Here is a 17,500-nt window from a genome sequence, read left to right on the forward strand (position 1 = left end):
TGCCACCTCAGCTCTGAGCAGAAATGTCACATCGACAGATCCAGGGGACAGATATGTGGACAGATAGCTGGCCTGGCCAGTTTTTCCACAGTGGCAGGATCTTACAGTAGCCTCTCTAGCAAAGCTCTCAGGTTACTGGTGTCTCATTTCACTGGCTCAGGGCAGCGGGCGAAACTCACCGTCCTTGGGTATCTGCCCTCCCTCTCCTTTGTCTGTGTTTATCTATTGCCCCGTAGCCTTTTATCACTCTGTCCATCTATCACTTTTACTTTCTCCATTTCTCTGCCACTTGCCTTCTTTTTAATTATTATAAATAGTGTCATCTTCTCATGCTTGTCTTCTCCTCATCCCCCTTCTCTCTTTCTTTCTTTGTTTCTTTCTCTCTCTCCCTCTCCCTATCTTGCCCATTAACATGGTTCACCATTCCTGACAAGACACAAAAATTGAAAGCCTCTAACGATAGGTTATGTGGTACCAAGCCCAAGACATTAACAAGGTCCAAAATACCACATGGAAATCTCTTTTCTGTTGCTTGGCTGTGTCAGATCATGTTTGTGTGCTCTAAGCATCTGGAAAAGCCTGGTATTCCAGCTTTTTGTACTTTTCTGCCAATTAAGCCGATGTTTCTCAACGGGGACCCATCCGGTGCCGGTCAGTGAAATATTGGCTACTGGGCCACAGAGAGTTGGGCCAAGCAGACAGACACCTTTCACATGTTTATTTGACTTTTTTTTTTTAAATACCTACATTACTCACACAAAGACTGGTTAATCATTTGACAGGCAGGAATTGAACTGAGCATGTGTATGAATAAAAATAGTATACTATAATACTCATTAATACAGAGTAGGACATAGGAGTTAGTTATCAAGCCTCTTACACGCACTGAGAGAGGAGTAGGACCATTCTAATATGAATGAATGATGTCACCATTTTATGACCTTCTGAGCCATATATTCCAAGTATGATGATTTTGATGATGTTTTGTAGTTATTTTCTTTAAAGCTAAAAGAAGAGCACACATTCAACATTTCCAAAAACAAGACCAATACATTTAAAAACATTAAATATATAACTTTACTGTTAGATCAGTTCCAATAAATATTGACGGCCAACATGTTAAGAATAATCCCACAGGTCAAATAAGTACTGCTGGGCAGACCGGTGCAGCATGGAAGCTTGATGCTGTGATAAGAGGAAATCAGAATATTTTGAGATTTTTATTCAGTCAGTTGAGTCAGTGACGCCAACAACTCCCGCTTTTTTTCATGAATCGCATGAATTGCTGTTACACTGTTGCATTGTTGCCTGTTGCCAAGAAGCGCAAATTAGCAATTATTCAGATTTTTGCCGAGAGGGCGCACTACCGTCCCGTAAATGGAGAAAGATGGAGGTCAGTCACATAAAGTATACCATCACTATCCAACCGGTTTATTTCGATGAAATTGGCATCATCCAATGTTTGTGAAACATCCCTCCTCTCCCTAAATGTGTGTGCTTGTTGTTGCCTCCTTAATGCAGCCATCTTCCAGTAACTCCTAACCATTTAGGATACCCCTCCTGTTCTCTTAAACACACCCTGAGACATGACTACTTGTCATAAGAATGATCATAACATGATTTCATTCCTATGCGTAAAACTAGGACCAATTTCCTACTCTGAGACGCTCGCTAACTGTTGGCCCAGGATATGAGAAACGGCTCAATACAAAGCAGGATGAGAGACGCAGAGACACAAAGTGAAAACGATGAGCCGTCGCTGAAGAGAAAGAAATCAGCTTTTAACGGACAATATGACGAGACCCACGTCAAATATACTTTTCCCCCCTAGAATTACCAGGGGAGGTCTGATTGGTAATTTTTACCTCAGGGCCACAATTTTATTTCATCTGGAACCAACATGTCAGTGATTTCCTCTGACTGAAATTACCTACTGCATTGTATGAGTCAACTTTGACATCCTGGGGTAATTTTAATCCCATCCGGATTGACATCTGGTGTTAAACACAATTACCGATTTGCACACCCGGCATCTGGATTACTAGAGCCATATAACCAGTGGTGGGTAGAGCAGCATCACTCTTTCGATTAGATTAGATTCGATAAAACTTTAATAATCCCCCTGGGGAAATTAGGTCATTACAGCAGCAAACGTAATAGGATGCAGTAGGGAAAAACACAAAATAGAATATAAATGCACAAATAAAATATAAAATAAGCAATAAAAGGAGGAGATATAGTGCATTTAAGACAGTTTGATGCCAAGAAAATTAGAAAAATAGAGAAAATAGTGCAAAAAAGAGCACAAGCTGCTGTGTCTGGCATTGCAAAGATGCAGAGTCACTGGGAGAAAATCTTGCCGTATTGTGGGTGAAGCTGTGTGTCGTGTTCCTGGATTTTTCTGGATCTCCCAGAAAATTATTTTACGGTCTGGATGACTGACCGAAATTACCAATGTGCATGGGTCAAATCAAATGACTTTTCCTGGACAGGGATTATGCCCTCTCTTTTCTTATTTCCCTCTCTTATCATGATCAGTTTTGATTTTCTATATTTTCCTCCAAAAGGGTTTTTATACCATACGAAAACCACCTTACGTAGCTAAATTGTCACATAAATAAAACAATGAATGTAAACTTACCATACTATGGCTAGAAAACTAACAAGCTGACATTAAAAAAATATCCAGTCAAAAATTCAGAATAAAACCAATACCAATTCCAATACTACAGATACTATTGGTGCACCTCTAGTAAATACCATACACCATATTGCCCTTGTGACATGACAATGTAATTGTTCTCAGTATATTTCCCAGTCTGTGACATTTTCAATACACCTGATATTGGATTAATTTATTATTCTATGAATACATTCTGATAAATGATAAGTGAAGAAAAGGCTTTGGTGCAGCATGCAGTTTTGAATAGTTCACTTTAGGCTATCTAGGTTACACACTGGGCTATATTTACAATCTTTACAATCTCTTTTTTTTGCCAATCCAATAAAAGTTTGCTTGTGCTAAAAGCAGCGATGTGGCGTGACAAGTCAATATAGCCACCTAATGGTCCAAACCCCTCATCACACAGGACAAGACATTTTACAGGACAGGACACAACATGATGTAACCCCTACTCTTCTGGCTTGTGATCTATGTTATGTTATCCTATCTCTCACCCCTCGTAATTTTTATTCAACCTTGGCGAAAGAAAGGCTCCCTCCAAGAGAGGCAAGTTAGGTCAGTGCATGAAAGCAATAGGCAGTAGAAAGCAAACAATATGATTGGTGCTCCTGAGTTTATGACTGTGGCTTCCAGTTCTGAGGTTGGACAAGGGAAAAGAGGCTAAAAAGGGGAAAGAGATTAGGAGAGATAGAAGAGTGAAAGTGGTTACAAAGATAATCAGGAGGACGGGATGGACAGGTAGAGATAAGGAATATGTGTTTATCTGTATTTACAGCCTGTGTGTGTGGCTGGCACATTAACATGGCCTTTGCTCATTATAAGCCAACTGAACTCTGGTTCTGCTTTTGATGAGGATCAAACGACCACCTCTGGTTCCCTCCCTGTTCCTTACTCCTTCCAACCCCATGCTCCCCACCAAAGGTTGTTTTTTGCTACATTAACTAGCTTAGCGTGTTACACCAACCTGCGTGTGTATGTGTGCGTGTGTGTGTGCGTGTGTGTGTGTATATGTATGTGTGTGCTGTATCAACACAGCCCTTGTTTTCCTTAGCAACTTCCTCACACAATTTCAAAACAGGCAGGAATTACCCAATTGGCAGCCAACTGCTAAATGGAATTGGTCAGAGTCGACAAAACACAAGATGACAAGCAGAAAAAAATCGTTTTAGTAACTTAGGTTTCTCGTTGACTTTCATTTTTTCAAGTACAAAGAACTTTTCCGTAAGTTTCTGTTACATTTTTTTCTGATTTTGGAGTTACAAAGAAAAAAATTATAAAATGAAAACAAGACAGAATTGAATGACCAACAGGTTGTAAATAAGAAAGATGCATGCACAGTTGGCTAATTTCTCCTTCTTTCTCTTTCTCTTTTGTTTCCCTAGACATGTCAGTCCAAGGTGTTTGATCTATCTGATGGGGTGTCCCAGTATGCATGGTTCCCCTGCCGCGAGGCCCATGAGGCATCTTGGATGTACTCCAACTACTGGCTCAAGGTAAGACCAAAAGCCAAAAGGGCAAAGCCCAAGGGTGAGGGGCGGCATCTGATTGGCGTCAAATCCTCATTTGGATAAGGGCTAGTTGTTCTCTGCCCCAATATAACTGGAGCAGGGAGGGGGAACCATGGATCAGGCTGTTTCCGTCCGTCCGTCCGTCCGTCCGTCCATCAAACATGATATCTCAGGTGATATCAAACAATCAGTCCATACATAAAGACACATCATACACACACATTACAGGATTACTAAAAACATGAAACAATCATACTAGCAGTCAGTATAAATAAATAAATAAATTTGCAGGAAAATCATAAAGTTGGGTTGAAGAAGGTTTATGAGGCTATATGTAGAGGGAAACCTTGGCATAAAACTCACAAGCACACTATTCTATCGATCCATGTTTACTTTCAACCCCCCACCCACCCCCATGATCTGAAAAATCATTGTGGCCTGAATGAGTTATTGCTTCTGTACCAAATATAAAACAAAGTCCAGCTTCATCGGTAAATTCCCTTTCTGCATTCAGTATCATTCAACTTCAGGTATTGTTGAACATAGAAGTTATGGCTCATTATACTCAATATACAGTAAAAAAAAGAAAAAAAAAGAAAGCCCACCTGCATGCAGCTTCAAGAGAATAGTTTTGTTGTATTGTTCAAAAGGATTACAAGGAATACTGGGTGAGAGGATAGAGTCCTGGTATTGAAAATTGGTAAATCTATGGGAAAATATTAATCCCAAGTGAGCGTCTCTTTCCCTTCTGTCTCAGTTTCCATATCTCTCTCTCCTCTTTCTCTCTTTTTCTCTCTCTTTCTCCTCTCTCTCTCTCTCTCTCATACTTATTCCTATCCCTTCATTCAGGCCCACTTTTCTCACCCCATGGTGGCAGCCGCAGTGATAATCCACCTAGCTGCTGATGGGACTAGCTACGTTGACCAGACCCAGTGCAACATCACCGTTCAGCTGGTGGACACCAAGGAGGGCATCCATAGCCTAGGTGAGGACGATGTTATATACTCCCCAGTTCATTCACCTTTGGGTATCGCATTGCTAACTTCAACTAAGTGGAGAGCTGAGCTGAGATGAGCTCAGTTTAACTATACAGAGCTGAACTGAGCAGACAATCAAATGTGTGTCAATCTCTCATCTCTCCCTCTCTTTCTATAAATGTTTTTATTTTGACACCTTATCACTCATTCTCCCTCCCTCCTCTTTTCTCTTCGATTAACACACATCACTCTGCTTTTTTTCTGCCCTCCGCTTCCATCCCTTCCTCTCCAACCTCAATCTTCCTACTCCCTGTTTTTGTCTTTGTCTCTCCTCCATCCCTCTCTCCACCTTTGCTTTGCCTCACCTCTCTGACGACTTTCCCCTTTACCTTGTCTCTCTCCATCACTCCCACCACTTCCTCTCAATCTTCCACATGCCCCATCCTTAATAAATACCCCTGCCTCTTTTGTCTCATCCCAATACCCCCCCCCCCCCACACACACACACCCCTCATTCCCCAACTACACCACATCCTCTCCATACACCAGGTGACTGGCGTCTGAGTTGCCGCACCAACCCCTTGGTGATCCCAGTGAGCCACGACCTGTCGGTGGCCTTCTACCACACCAAGGCCATCCTGGTCATGTTTGCCTCTCACCTCGTGGCCATCTCCGGCGTCGGCCTGCGCTCCTTCCAGTCCTTCGACCCCATCACGATAAGCGGTTGCCAGAGCAACGAGATCTACAACCCCACAGGCCAGAGGTGAGGTTAGGGAAGTGGGAGAGGGAGGGCGGCCGTGGACGTAGACTGGTGAACACTTGTACGCACAAGACTCACATATGTGAACGCGCCCAAAACACGCAAAGACACGCACGTGAAAACATACGAACATATGCACATATACGCAGACACGCACACGCTTACATACACACCATGCCAATTACACTATTGTTATGCATGAGACAATTCATAATTCGTACTGATGATGTTTTCAAAGACCCCTTAGGAGGCAGACAGACAGACAGACACACACACACACACACACACACACATACACACACACAGGCACTCATACACACCACACTACACAAAGAGTGGATGGTCAGGGGGTCTGTACACAGTGATAGAGCTGTTTGTGCCTTTTGTTGTGTGCCAGTGAGGCATCCAAGAGCACCTAAATAGATTAAAACTGCTGTGTATCTGCACCAGCCAGGAAATTGTTTGATACCACACACACACACACACACACACACACACACACACACACACACAGACTAGTTGCTGTCTCCCAGAGCTCTCTTCGCTTTTACTCCTCTTTCTTTCATATTCTCCCCATCTCCTCGTTTCCAGAGGCTCTATTTGAAGATTCCTGTTCATATGTTTGTATGATTGCAAGACCAGACACAGTCCAGACATGCACACATATCAACAGAAACTTTCACTTGAATACTCAACTGGCTGAATATAGCATTATGATTTGCAATAAATAGTTACTACTTAGCTTAACTGCTCTCTATCTTTTTAACGTCAGTGGAAAAATCTAGGCTGGATGTTTTTTTAATAAAATCTTTAGTTTATATGTTTCATATTCATCGAGTTTATTTTGGTACATTCTATCTCTGATACTCCAACTTGTTTAATGTTATGCAGTTTTTGCTCAACCTCCCTTTTTATCTCATTCCCCCCTCCACTTTGTCCTCTTCATTCTGCCATCTGTCCTCCGCTTTCCAACTTTCTCATCCCTCCTCCTCCATTTTACCTCTCTCCTTCTTCTTCCCTCCCTCCATCTTCCTATACCCTTTCCCCCGCTTCTCTGCACCCCCCTCCTCCTTCTCCTCCTCCTCCTCCTCCCCTTCATCATATCTCTTATCCCGTGCTGTCCGGCGTCCTCATCCTTTCTCTTTACTTTCACATCATCTTCATTTCCCTCTTATTCTCTGCCATCTCCTTCTCCGTACTTCTCCCCTTTCTGTGCCTCCTGCTCCCTCTCTCCCTCTCTCCCTCTCTCCCTCTCTCATTCTCCTGGGCTGAGCAGCACATTTCCCGTAATACTTATGCCTCCACAAAACACCACGTCCCTTTTTCCCTGAGTTGTTAACAACAGGAGCTATTAACATGACTCAGTTTTATGTTCCATGCTTGTCTGCAAGTGCATGCACATGTATGTTTTCTTTTTTTCTCTTCATTTTTCTCTTTTTTACTCCCCGACCCTCCTTGTTTTAAACAGAGAATTGTTAGGGGCTATTGTTTTAAGAGTGCAACGGATCCGCTCACCAGTTTGTAGTCTGTATTCTACCTCATTGATTTCTGTTCAACTCTATTCTTCTATATTCTGTTCTAATCTCTTGTGCATTGTTCTACCGTGTTGTGTTTTTCTTCATTCTATTCTAATCTTCTACTGTCGTTCTGTTCTGTTCTACTGTATTGTACTCTACTGTGCTCTGGTCTATACCACTCTATTCTGCTCTTCAGTCCCCTTTGTTCCCATTCGCAGGGGAGGAGAATAGTTTTCCAGGTAGTTAATTGTAATTTATGTCAGAAATCCCAGAGCGACTAGCAGAAAACCACAAAGAGGACTCGTTCCAAGCCAAACTGTCCACAAAGAAGGCTTCTAGGCTTTCCTAGTTTGTCCTCAAAGAGCCTCGATGCAAGAAGCTGCTACTCCTCCTGCTTTTTATCCCTCCTCTTCACCTGCTCGGCGTAGCATCTTGCTAACGTGGGGGCTTTATTGACAAGCTTACAATTATATTAAGAGCTGGGCTTTCTATGTTTAGATCAAAGTTTTTTTTGAGGAAAGAGGGATATGGTGGGAGGGAGCATTATAGAAATGAAATATATAAAGAATAATATATGTGCAAAGAGGGTTTGCATCATTAATAATGGGGAAGGAACAGTATAGAAATGTGAAAGAAAGATTATGTGAGCGATAGAGGCAGGGAAAGAGAAATGGATGGAGAGAGAAAACAGAGATTCCATTCTTGCAGGAGTGAGTTTAACAATATTTCCCCAGACCTGTATTTTCTTACATCCTCTCTTTCTGCCCGCCCCCAACCTCTCTCTTTCTCTCTCTCTCTCTCTCTCTCTCTCTCTGTCGGCTTCATAAGGGAACCCTATACTGTAGACTGTGGACTGTTGTAAAAGGGTGCCTCAGGCGTCCAAGCATTCCAAGAGCATGAAATGCCTTCTCAATCAGGCTACCAACATAGAGCTTTGGCCAGACTCTGCCATTGTAGCCTGCACATAATATATCCTGTCTCTCTTAATTCGCAAACTACACTCTGCCATATGCGTGCACACACAGACACCGCTTTCCTGCACATAACAAATACAGCAATCTTTGTTCCATGTGGTTTATTGATTTGATACGTTAAGTGGTCATTGATGGATGGATGCGGTTGACTTCATGTGTAGTGTTTGTTTCTGTTTGTGAGCAAGCAGATGTGTGCCTGCTCCCATGTTTGTATGCCTGCGATGTTATTATATACAATACATTTATGTTGGGTGCAACTTTGAGTGTGGTTTCTAGTTTCTTTTTCTCTGTTTGACTCTCTCCCTCTCTCCCTTCCCTTTACCCCCCTCCACCCCACCCCCTCCCACACACACGCACACACACACTTCCCTGTAGTTGTGTACATTACTCGTGCGAAGCCATTGACTGCCAGGAACCCTTAATCCGCAATGCAGAGCTCAAGTGCAGTAGCACCAACCACCATTTCTACAACGGCGACCGCTGCACCATTGCCTGCGACTCTGGCTACGTCCTGCAAGTCCACCAGGACGATGACATCATCAAAAGCCAGGTAAGACATACAAACGCATGTGTTGCTACACACATGCACAAACACACACACTCACAGAGAGAGGCACATGAATGCATAAATGTACTAATGTACACATGCAAACACTTAAGTGCAAAACCATTTCAGGAGCATATGGGAACATGCGTGCAAACATGATTCTGTGCATGCACACGTGAACATGCACTGATGCAAACCCACACACACAAATGCCCCGAACTGAGAAGTGCAAACGCACTTTCTTTCTCTCTGCTCTTCTCTCTATTGCCATTTATTTTGTCACCTGCAAAAGCTAGGCTTGGCACGGCAAGCCTACAGGGAGAATGACATCATGAAAATCCAGGTAGATGAGTGCTGCACTGAGGAGTGGAGACGCCCCAGTCTCCTCCTCTTGCATTGCTGGATGACTACATACACACACACACACATACACACACACACACACACACACACACACGCACACACACACACACACATACGCTCTTATGCTCAGACATTTAAATTCATACTCACATTTGCACACGCAGAAATGTTTACAAACACGTACTGAAACACACACACACACACACACACACATATAGACACACCCACACACGCACGCACCTACACACACATACACAAGCACACGCGTAATGTCAGTGTTTAGTCTCTTGCCGCGCATGCTGCACCATCACCTGAAACAGTCACTTTGTATCTCTACTCCACTGGGACGATGACATCATTGCGTAGTGTCTGTTCCCTCTCCCTCCCTCACTCCATCCCTCCTCATTTTGCACACATTGAAGTCATCGTTAAAGAGCAGAGATTTGCTACTACTCGCACACAGCGGCACGCATTAATGCACACACACACACACACACACGCTCACACACACAATCTCCCGCATAAACACGCACACAGACACACACACTGTGAGTAAACAAACAAACAGGGTAGTTGACACCCACACAGTAAACCTTTTGGACCGGGGCCAAGCTCTTGTAAAGGCAGTATAAACGTTTTATCCTTCTCCATGGCTCTGTAAAGCAGCCTGCAAGACAATCAATTAATGCTCCCTCAGAGAGATGGAGGGGGGGTGGAGAGAACGAGGGGTATTTTGTATTTGAAACGGGGAAAAGCATGACTGTGTGTGTGTGTGTGTGTTTGTGTGTTGTGTGTGACAGAATCATATTTTTTTTGCATGATGTAAAAGAAGAAGGAGGGTGAATGACTTTTTTGATTTAGGTCTGGAGTCCGACCTCAACCCTCCTCCCGCCACTCCCATCTTTCCCTCCACCTCCTTCTGTTCTTCTTTCTTTTTACTCTTCTTACTCTGTCCCTTTTTTTCTCTCTTTTGATACTTTTGTACATTACTCTCCATCGTCCATCTCGTTCATGCTACCCTGGCAGATGAGGGTGGCCTGTTAGTTATAGAGACTGTCCCATAACCAGAATTAATTATACTGTATGTAATATGCCAATTGAGTATTATTGATAGTCTTCAGTGTTTAGTGTGCACACATACAAACACAATACAGGCATATATATGCATTGAAAATACAAAATGGTCACACATATCCACACATAAACGTATATGCAGCAGCGAGTCAAAAACATGCTTTACACAAATGCCACTGTATGTGCGAAGGTACACTACAGAGCTTCCAGCATATGTTCTTAATGTGTCTCGTGTTTGAGTCAGTTTGTGCGCATGTGTGTGTGTGTGTGTGTCTGCGTGTATGTATGTGTGTGTACACTGCTCTACGGCCATATGTGCCAGCATGCAGCAGTGTGCGCTTCATTTGAGTTTAAAAGCGGTTCAGTGTACGCAAACAAGCAATTAGCATGAGGCCATTTGGGAAGCAAGATGTTCAGGTCGATTTCATGGCAAAACATATTAGCAAGCTGTAATAATGGATCCTGCTAATTTACAGTTTACGTATTTATCTGACGTCCTTATCCAGAGTGACTGACAATGAATGAGCAGGTAGAGGTTCAGTGTCTTGTGCAAAGACACGTCAACAGGACACGTGGCTGTTCAAACCTGTAACCTTTTGTAACTGGACAGTGTCCCGAACCACAAGGCCACCCAACCATCACATTCAGCTCCACTACAAATGCCCTCATATACACAGAGACAGAGCAGTGAAGCTAGCAATGAGCTGAAATGTCTGCTCCGTGTATTTTTAGTAATAAATTGGATTATTTTTTAACTAGATTTTATGTCCCAGCCATTTTGTTTTTTGACAGTGTGCAGAATATACATTGTTCCTGTTACCTCATATACATATGTACATAGATATGCATGCACAAACACAAACGTGTGTGCATACACAGCTATGCACTCACATCCACATTCACATCCACATCCTTACATATGTACACACAGACAGAATAGTTCTCCACTGAGTCTGCACAGACTTCTAATTGCATTAGATTTTGATTGACAGTGCGCTATGTGGCCATTCATCAATGTCAACTCACTTAGTGATGAAGGATCCTTTTCAGAAAGGGAGAGACAGACAATATAGGAACTGGACAGAGTGAGAGAAAAGAGAAATGAGTAAGTGAGATACAGAGAAAGAAAAGAAAGAGACCAAAAAGAAAGTAAGAACAAAAAAAATGATAAACAAAATTAAAATAAATCAAAGACAGACAGACAACAACCATACCTCAGATGCCCTTTATCCTCATTTATGGGGACTCCACTTCATCTCTTCCATTAATTTTCCCCAGACACACAAACGCAAACACACACACACACACACACACACACACACACACACACACACACACACAGACTGAGACCCCCTCCACACCAAGGTTGAAAAGTGCAGTGCGAAGCACAATCCTGTCTCCTTTCATTAGCCAATTACATTCTTGTTCCAGCGATGTCAAAGTGGTTCTGGGAACACCACCTTCTTAGATAATGCTATCTTCAAAACAAATCTGTTTCCCTCCCTTACTTAATTTGTATGCATGTGTGTTTTATTGCAATCCATTTTCCAGATCTCTCCATGGATAACCTGTGCATGTGTGTGAATGTTGTGTCCATGCATGTGAATATATTTGTGTTCTGGCTGTGTAGATGTGCTTATGTACTCACTCACTCACTCACTCACTCACTCACTCACTGCATTTAGAAAAGCTGGAAGCCTTGAAGTGGACATGCAACACTCAGTGCCGGCGCTGAAAAGGCCAGATTGTATCTACCCTGGGAAAAATGTTGCTCTCTCTTTGGACTAAGACTGGATGTAGGTTATGAGACTGGTATACTCACTGTGTTACAAAGCTTAAACACTCGCTAACACTCTTCAGATGTTTCCTGAGAAAGGACAGCTTGGGGGAGGTACAGATTGGCTGCATTTCCATGAGTGCAAACTCCTAATCCTTTCATTCTAGACAAACGTTTTTCAAATGGTTTGCAACACAGAAGTTGGTTGCAGGACCATTCTGGCTGAGGCTGAGGATGTTATCATTTAAAAAAAAATCCCTCCCAGACTTTTATGTTCGGAATAGGCACCAGTTATTTAACTGACCTTATGTGTTACCTTGGGACCATTATGAGCTTCTAATATATGTCTGTCATCTATAATATTGTTAAAAACATTCACCCTTCATAGTCTACCTTCATTTCAGTCACAGATCACTAGAACTGTCTCCATTCCCTCACCTACAAATTTTTGCATAAGCCATATGTTCTGTCTTTCCAACTGACTTGCAGTAATACAGACAAACAATACAAGGTGTTTAGAATCACATATAAGAACAATGTTGTCTCTCAGGAGGTGTTTTTTGGGCCTTGAAATCTATTAATATGATTCCAGAAATTTTCATTTTCTTAATAGCTAAGTAAGTGTCATTTGCTCACGACTTATATATATATAGAATATGAGAGAGGGAGAAAGTATAATATATAAACTTTATATTTTGAACCAGATGTGGAGACAGTCAAGAGCAGCTGTCCAAAACATGTCTAAATGTAAGCTGGTTCTGAGTGCTGCTAGATTCTCAGTAACACCCAGCAGCAATGTGCTGCTTGGGATACACTTTGGTCCAGAATCTTTTGAGGAACTGTTAAGTTTTCTGCCAGAACGTTTCTACGTATATTCCATGTCAATAAAACCCCTCTGCTTCAAAGTATAGCTGAATAAACGTTTTATACAAAACTGTTTTACAAGGGCTCTTCCGTGAAGACCAGATAATGGTAAATCTCGCTTTATTCCAGGACTTTTAAAATACCAAACAATACTGCAGTGTTACTTCCTACCAATTTACAACCGCATGCTATCACATTTTGCATGTGTGCATGCATGGGCATATGTGTTTGTGTGTCATCCAAGGTAAGGCAGGCCCCTAGGTAGGAGGAAGAAGCTGTCAGTCTGTCTGCCCATTTGTCTGTTAGTCTGTCTGGCTTGAATTAGGCCCAGTAGCCAAAGGTTGTTAAAATCCCTACTGGAGGAGAAATAGGCAGCTGTAAAGTTTTTAAAAGAAGGAAACTCCACACACATTTACACACATACTAGCACGCACACACACAGACACACAACCTTGTATACACTTACACACTTGGGGATACACGCATGATTAGATGCGAAAACAACTCATTGGCAGATGCAGATGTAAAGGTGTTTGTGTATGTGTGTGTGTGTGTGCATTTGACCACAATTGTGCACATAAATTTGCACACATGCACAAATTCAAACACACACAGGATGGGCAAACCTATAAACGCGTACAACTTACACATACACAAAAACACACACACACACACACACACGTACGTACATAACATTCCACTTACACATTGCACACACATCTACATAGTCAACACATTAGCACTAAGCACACCCTTCCACATTTCCTCCATACAGACTTCGTTCACAAACTCCGATCTTGATTGATTGGCTAATCCAACTCTACACCCAGTTGTTTTGCAGCAGGCGGTGATGTGTGATGCATATGTTACTTTGTCCATGTTCCATCCAAATGTGAAAGGAGCTGATTTATTTTGAGGCAACCTGATACTGTTATGCTGTATCATATAATGGGATCAAGATGAAAGATGGAACTATATGGGAAGAGGGAGAGGGTTATGAAGCAACAGATATGTAAGGGTAACTGGGTCCAGCTTGCGTGGCCTTAAAGTTTGGCCGCTCTTTAAAACGATATGCATGTAATTAATGTCAACCGAAACTGGACAGAATGTAACTCATGGAAAAAATACAGGTTTCCCTTGTTGTTCTGAGCAAGAAAAGTCAAAATGATTGAGCTCTCACTAAGCTTTGTTGTGAGATCTCTTGGCAACGCTATCAATTTAAGCATTCTTGCTGCGTTACACGGTGCTATTTAAGGGAAAAGGATGAAAACGATTGAGGTTTGGATGATGCAGTGGTTCCCCATTTTGGTCTCATCTCTGCAAATATTATACCACAAGCCAAATAATTTACAGGAATAGGAGCTATTTCTAATGGAAAATAGACCTAGGATCTGGAAAATCCTCTGGTGAACCTTGGACAAAATGTGAGGGACAAGAGAAAGCCATTTTGAAACAAATGAAATGATTTGGAAACATTCTGGTTGCTCTTCTTGTTTCCAGGAAGTTGTATATGTACCAGCAATTAATAAGATCAATTGAATGTCCTTATAATGCTCCGTTCTCTGCATGATGTTCTCATCATTCTAGATCAGGGATATGTACACTGGTATACGTGTACAGTACGTGTACAGTACATACATACATATACACATGGAGACTCCTATATGCACGTGCATGTACGCACACACACACACACACGCACACACACACACACACACACACACACACACAGAAAAACACACACACACACACACACACACGCTTAATTCAAGACATTTGGGCTTTGCAAGACTCAGTTAGTCCCTCCTAAGTCATAACTCCTTCAGCAGTAACCTGAATGGCTGCTGTTTCTAATCAAGGGCTACTCGCTGTAAAAGGTCCACAATGGGAAGGAAAGGGTTCTAATCTGAATCCAGTATATCATACCATGCTATAATCTTGACTAGTATTCCGTTGTATTGTTTTTTCATGGTAGAGCGTAGCTGGGGTTGGCTCAGTGGTTAGCACTGTTGCCTCACAGTAAGAAGGTCCTGCGTTTCACTCCCAGCCCCACTACTGTTTTTTTTTTTGTAGAGTTTGCATGTTCTCCCCATGTTTGCGTGGGTTTCCTCTGGGTGCTCCGGTTTCCTCCCACATTCCAAAGACAGGTGGATTGGAGACTCTAGCTCTCCCATAGGTATGAATGTGACTATGAGTGATTGTCTGCCTGTCCGTGTTAGTCCTGTGTGACCTGGCGACCTGTGGGTGTCCCCCCCGCTTTCCACCTGCAGTATTCTGGGATAGGCTGCAGCCCCCCCACGAACATTAAGCAGGTAGAGAAAATGAATGAGTGTGGCCTGTTATCGGATATCAATGGCGGAGAGCCTATTCGTCTTTATGGGAAATCGCAATCTGCATAAATGGACTCTTAGATTATGTGTGGGTGGGTGGAGGTGTGTGTGTGTGTGTGTGTGTGTGTGTTTGCATCATGTGTATGTCTACATTACCTGCATATGTATTTGCTTTTGTGTCGGTGCACAAGATAATTGCTGTGTGTGCTTGCACATGTACAGTATGTACGCTGGTGTGCATTTGTCCAGGTGATGACTCAGTCCAATGGCCCCTTCAATACTAAGTGTCTCCCTCAGGTACAAGGTGCCAACATCCCCACGTTGTTTAGTGTTATGACTGTGCAGCAACTCCAAAAGAGACGGTGAATCCCCAGAGGTCGGCCTTCCAATTATGGAAGATTCCCTCTCTCTCTGTGTCTCAGAAGTTGTCACGCTTCCATCAAAGTCAATCTGTTTTGTGTTAGGGCTGATTGTGCAGTTGTTGGATATCAGTTGTCTGAGCGGCATGACATGACCTTACACATGCTATCAGCAGTTACTTGAGCTGCTGAGTAGCCTGGGAGGCTCACTGACATTCAGTAAGCCAAGCCTGATCGGGCTTTGTCAGGTTACAGGCTTATTGGAGACTTGTTGGAGTTGAGTGCTGAATTGCTGTAGTCATTTTTTGTGAGGTAAACATTTATAGGATATGTGCTGGACATCAATCTGTGTGTGCAAAAGTATGCCTGCATGGGTGTATACTCCTGTACATATGCTTCTATATAGGCCTATCTATCTATCTATCTATCTATCTATCTATCTATCTATCTATCTATATGTCTATCTGTCTATCTGTCTATACACCACACTGTCTCACTATCTCTCTCTTTTTTCCCTGTCTGCAGTCGGACTCTTTAGTGACTATAACCTGTGCAGACGGGAAGTGGAACAAACAGGTGTCATGTGAGCCTGTGGACTGCGGCCTGCCAGACAAATACCATGTGCACCCAGCCCACTTCAACTTCCCTGAGGGCACCACCTATGGCAAGAAGAGCACCTTCCAGTGTAGGGAACCTGCCCAGCTCGTAGGTGAGACACACACACACACACACACACACAGAAACAGACACACACACACACACACCTTGTCAGGTCATCTGTGGAAGATCTTTTGTCAGAGTTGTTTGACTTTAGGCTCCATGAAACCGGATGCTGAATACGTTTTATCGCCGCTGTCTTCACTTAACAGAGAGTGGAAGATGTCTGTATTCCTGTTTAATATCTACAAAGTCCCAATCATCTGTCTGGCTTTCTCTACTCATCTGACTCCGTTGCTCTGTCTCCCCCATGCTTCTCTGTCTTAACTTTGCCACATCTTTTCTTTCTGTTTAAATTAATTCCCTCCTGATGACCTCCCTCCATCAGGTACCAACAACACTCTAACCTGTCTGGAAGATGGTCTGTGGTCCTTCCCAGAGGCCCTGTGCGAGCTGCGCTGCCCGGCCCCGCCCCCTGTGCCCAACGCCGTGCTGCAGACCAAGCGCTGCAATGAGACGGGCCTCAAAGTGGGCTCGCTCTGCAAGTACAAATGCAAGCCAGGCTACCATGTCACCAACAAACCCAAGAGGTAAAGGCAGATTGTTGTTGGTTTATTTGGCTTATTTGACGATTGTTGCATGTCATCCCCCACTCACCCTGTCTCTCTACTTTGTACCATCTACTAAAAAAGGCGAAAATGCCCCCCTTCCCAAAAAAAACCCCCATAATTGAGCATGGAATTGAGAATTGTGAACCACACAGACTTGAACCTTCGTTTTTTGGACGGCCATGGCCCAAATCTAATGCAGCTGCAAAAAACCTCACCAAAGTTTCTCTAAACCCACAAGTGTCTACTTTTACTTACTTTCTCCTTCCCCTTCAGGCGTGCGTTTAAGCGCCAGTGCACGGAAGATGGCAGCTGGCTGGAAGGGGCGTGCGAGCCGGTGACTTGTGAATCCCCGCCGCCCATCTTCCATGGCTCCTATCATTGCACCGATGGCTTCCGCTTCGACAGCGTCTGCAGACTCAACTGCTCTGATCCTGCCGGTAATACTGCCATCACCGCCACAGGAGGCTCTGCCCACACGGTGAGGCTGCTGCACGCTCCA

The 17,500-nt window shown here is 43.2% G+C and overlaps 1 protein-coding gene across 1 annotated transcript in view; it reads left to right on the plus strand.

The window, feature by feature from the left end:
- Positions 1-17,500, plus strand: part of pappaa (pregnancy-associated plasma protein A, pappalysin 1a) — a 94,097-nt gene that overhangs the window by 57,692 nt on the left and 18,905 nt on the right. Inside the window, exons 11-17 of the mRNA XM_071912651.2 lie at positions 4,066-4,176; positions 5,041-5,176; positions 5,718-5,931; positions 8,795-8,969; positions 16,259-16,442; positions 16,779-16,980; positions 17,275-17,500. The exon at positions 17,275-17,500 is cut by the window's right edge and continues 9 nt beyond it. Of these exons, the coding sequence (XP_071768752.1) occupies positions 4,066-4,176; positions 5,041-5,176; positions 5,718-5,931; positions 8,795-8,969; positions 16,259-16,442; positions 16,779-16,980; positions 17,275-17,500 (1,248 nt within the window). The remainder of the gene's footprint in view (positions 1-4,065; positions 4,177-5,040; positions 5,177-5,717; positions 5,932-8,794; positions 8,970-16,258; positions 16,443-16,778; positions 16,981-17,274) is intronic.

Source organism: Centroberyx gerrardi, chromosome 2 (genome assembly GCF_048128805.1).
Source record: "Centroberyx gerrardi isolate f3 chromosome 2, fCenGer3.hap1.cur.20231027, whole genome shotgun sequence".
In the NCBI taxonomy this organism is placed as follows: Eukaryota; Metazoa; Chordata; class Actinopteri; order Beryciformes; family Berycidae; genus Centroberyx; species Centroberyx gerrardi.